Source organism: Medicago truncatula, chromosome 8, assembly GCF_003473485.1.
Source record: "Medicago truncatula cultivar Jemalong A17 chromosome 8, MtrunA17r5.0-ANR, whole genome shotgun sequence".
NCBI lineage: Eukaryota > Viridiplantae > Streptophyta > Magnoliopsida > Fabales > Fabaceae > Medicago > Medicago truncatula.
The window spans coordinates 11987305-11988985 of record NC_053049.1 but is presented as its reverse complement, the minus strand read 5'-3'; the positions used below and the strand labels follow the sequence as shown (position 1 = coordinate 11988985).

General features: G+C 35.9%; 1 protein-coding gene across 1 annotated transcript; it reads left to right on the top strand.

The window, feature by feature from the left end:
* Positions 1–1042: 1042 nt before the first annotated feature.
* LOC11440400 (ras-related protein RABB1c) lies at positions 1043–1681 on the top strand. Its single transcript, XM_039829000.1, has one exon. The coding sequence runs from the start codon at positions 1043–1045 to the stop codon at positions 1679–1681; it is 639 nt and encodes a 212-aa protein (XP_039684934.1).

Sequence of the window (1681 nt, the reverse complement as noted above, 5' to 3'; positions counted from 1 at the left end):
AGATGTCCACATTACGCTCCCATCCTTGTAATTTGAGCCAACAGTTACGAATGATCCAAGGACTACCTTTGAGAATCCTTTGCATATCTTCCTCTCTATCAAGTTTGATTTGGAGAACTTTACCTTCAATTTCTATGATCTTGAACCCTGGGGGGTTGCACCAAATCCCAGCCAAAGAACTATATAGAACCTGAGATGGTATATATTTATCTGCCAGAATTTTTCCAAAAAGACTATTTTGACATTAATGAACACTTTCTTGGACATGACTGTCTTCATAGTAGAAAAAAGGTTCTGCACAAGATCTTCATTTACATTTTCTTGATTCTGATTAAACTGTTCTTGTGTAGGTGATGAAGAGAATTGATCTTGATTTTGGTGATTACTGCTAGTGCCTTCTCCTGTGTACTGTTGCTGCTGATAAGGGGTAAAGAAATTCATCTGATTTGGTGACTGAATTTGGAGTTTTTGTATTTTGTAGGGGCGCTGAGTTTGGTTAGGATTCTCAAGAGGAGAATCAGATTGTACAATATCATTGATGATATCCTTTTGTTTGGATTGATCCATGGGATTTAGAGAGATGATAAAAGCAAAGAATAGATGAAGGAGGAAGAAAAATTGAAAAGGGTGAAACAAAAGAAAACTCAAGCAGAGAAAAAGAAAAAAAACAGCACAAAGATGGGAACAGAAATATCAGATGGAAGGTAGAGAATCAGATAGAAAACTAGGGTACAAACACCAATAGGAGAAAACTCACCAGGGGAAGATGGAAACAGAAAATCAACTATCAATGATCATACAGGATCAAAGAAGGAAAAGAGGGGAAAAGGAAGAGCTTGAAGGAAGGATATTTGTTCTTGAATTGTATTTTATAATATTAGGTAGATTTTTTTTATTTTTTTTTTAAAAATTGGGTAGGTTGTTATTACACAGCGAATATCTTGATAATTATTTTCTCTATTCAAGTAGGATTGTGTCCCTATAAATTGGAGTTATTGGTGCTTCACTCTTTGCTTATTCACAACAATTCTCATAGAAAAAAATGTCTCGCTCATATGCCTTCAAATACATAATAATCGGCGATACTGGAGTCGGAAAATCATGTCTTCTACTTCAATTCACAGACAACCGCTTTCAACGCTTCCACGACGTAACAATTGGTGTCGAATTTGGTATCAGAACAATCAATATAAATAATAATTCAGTCAAGTTACAAATATGGGACACAGCAGGTCAAGAAAGGTTCAGATCAATAACAAGATCATATTACAGAAAAGCAGCAGGTGCATTACTAGTTTATGATATAACTAGGAGAGAAACATTTGATCACATGGCTACTTGGTTAGAAGATGCAAGACAACATGCAAGTTCAGATATGATCATTATGTTGGTCGGAAACAAAAGCGATCTCGCGGGTAATCGCCTTGTTAGTACTGAAGAAGGTGAGAAATTTGCAAAGGAGAATGGTTTGATGTTTATGGAGGTTTCGGCGAAATCTAGAGAAAATATTGAAGAGGCATTTGTAAAAACTGCAGAAAGTATATATAAAAATATCCAGGTTAGGGTTTCTGATTTGTTGGATGAGACTCATGAAATCAAAGTTGGATATGGTGGACTACCAGCAGAAGGTAGGGATAATCGTGAAAGCTCTTATGATTTGGGTAGAAGGTGCTGCAGTTGA

Bases quoted from the DNA above. Each gene is read 5' to 3' on its own strand.
- LOC11440400 (XM_039829000.1), top strand. From the start codon at position 1,043: ATGTCTCGCTCATATGCCTTCAAATACATAATAATCGGCGATACTGGA.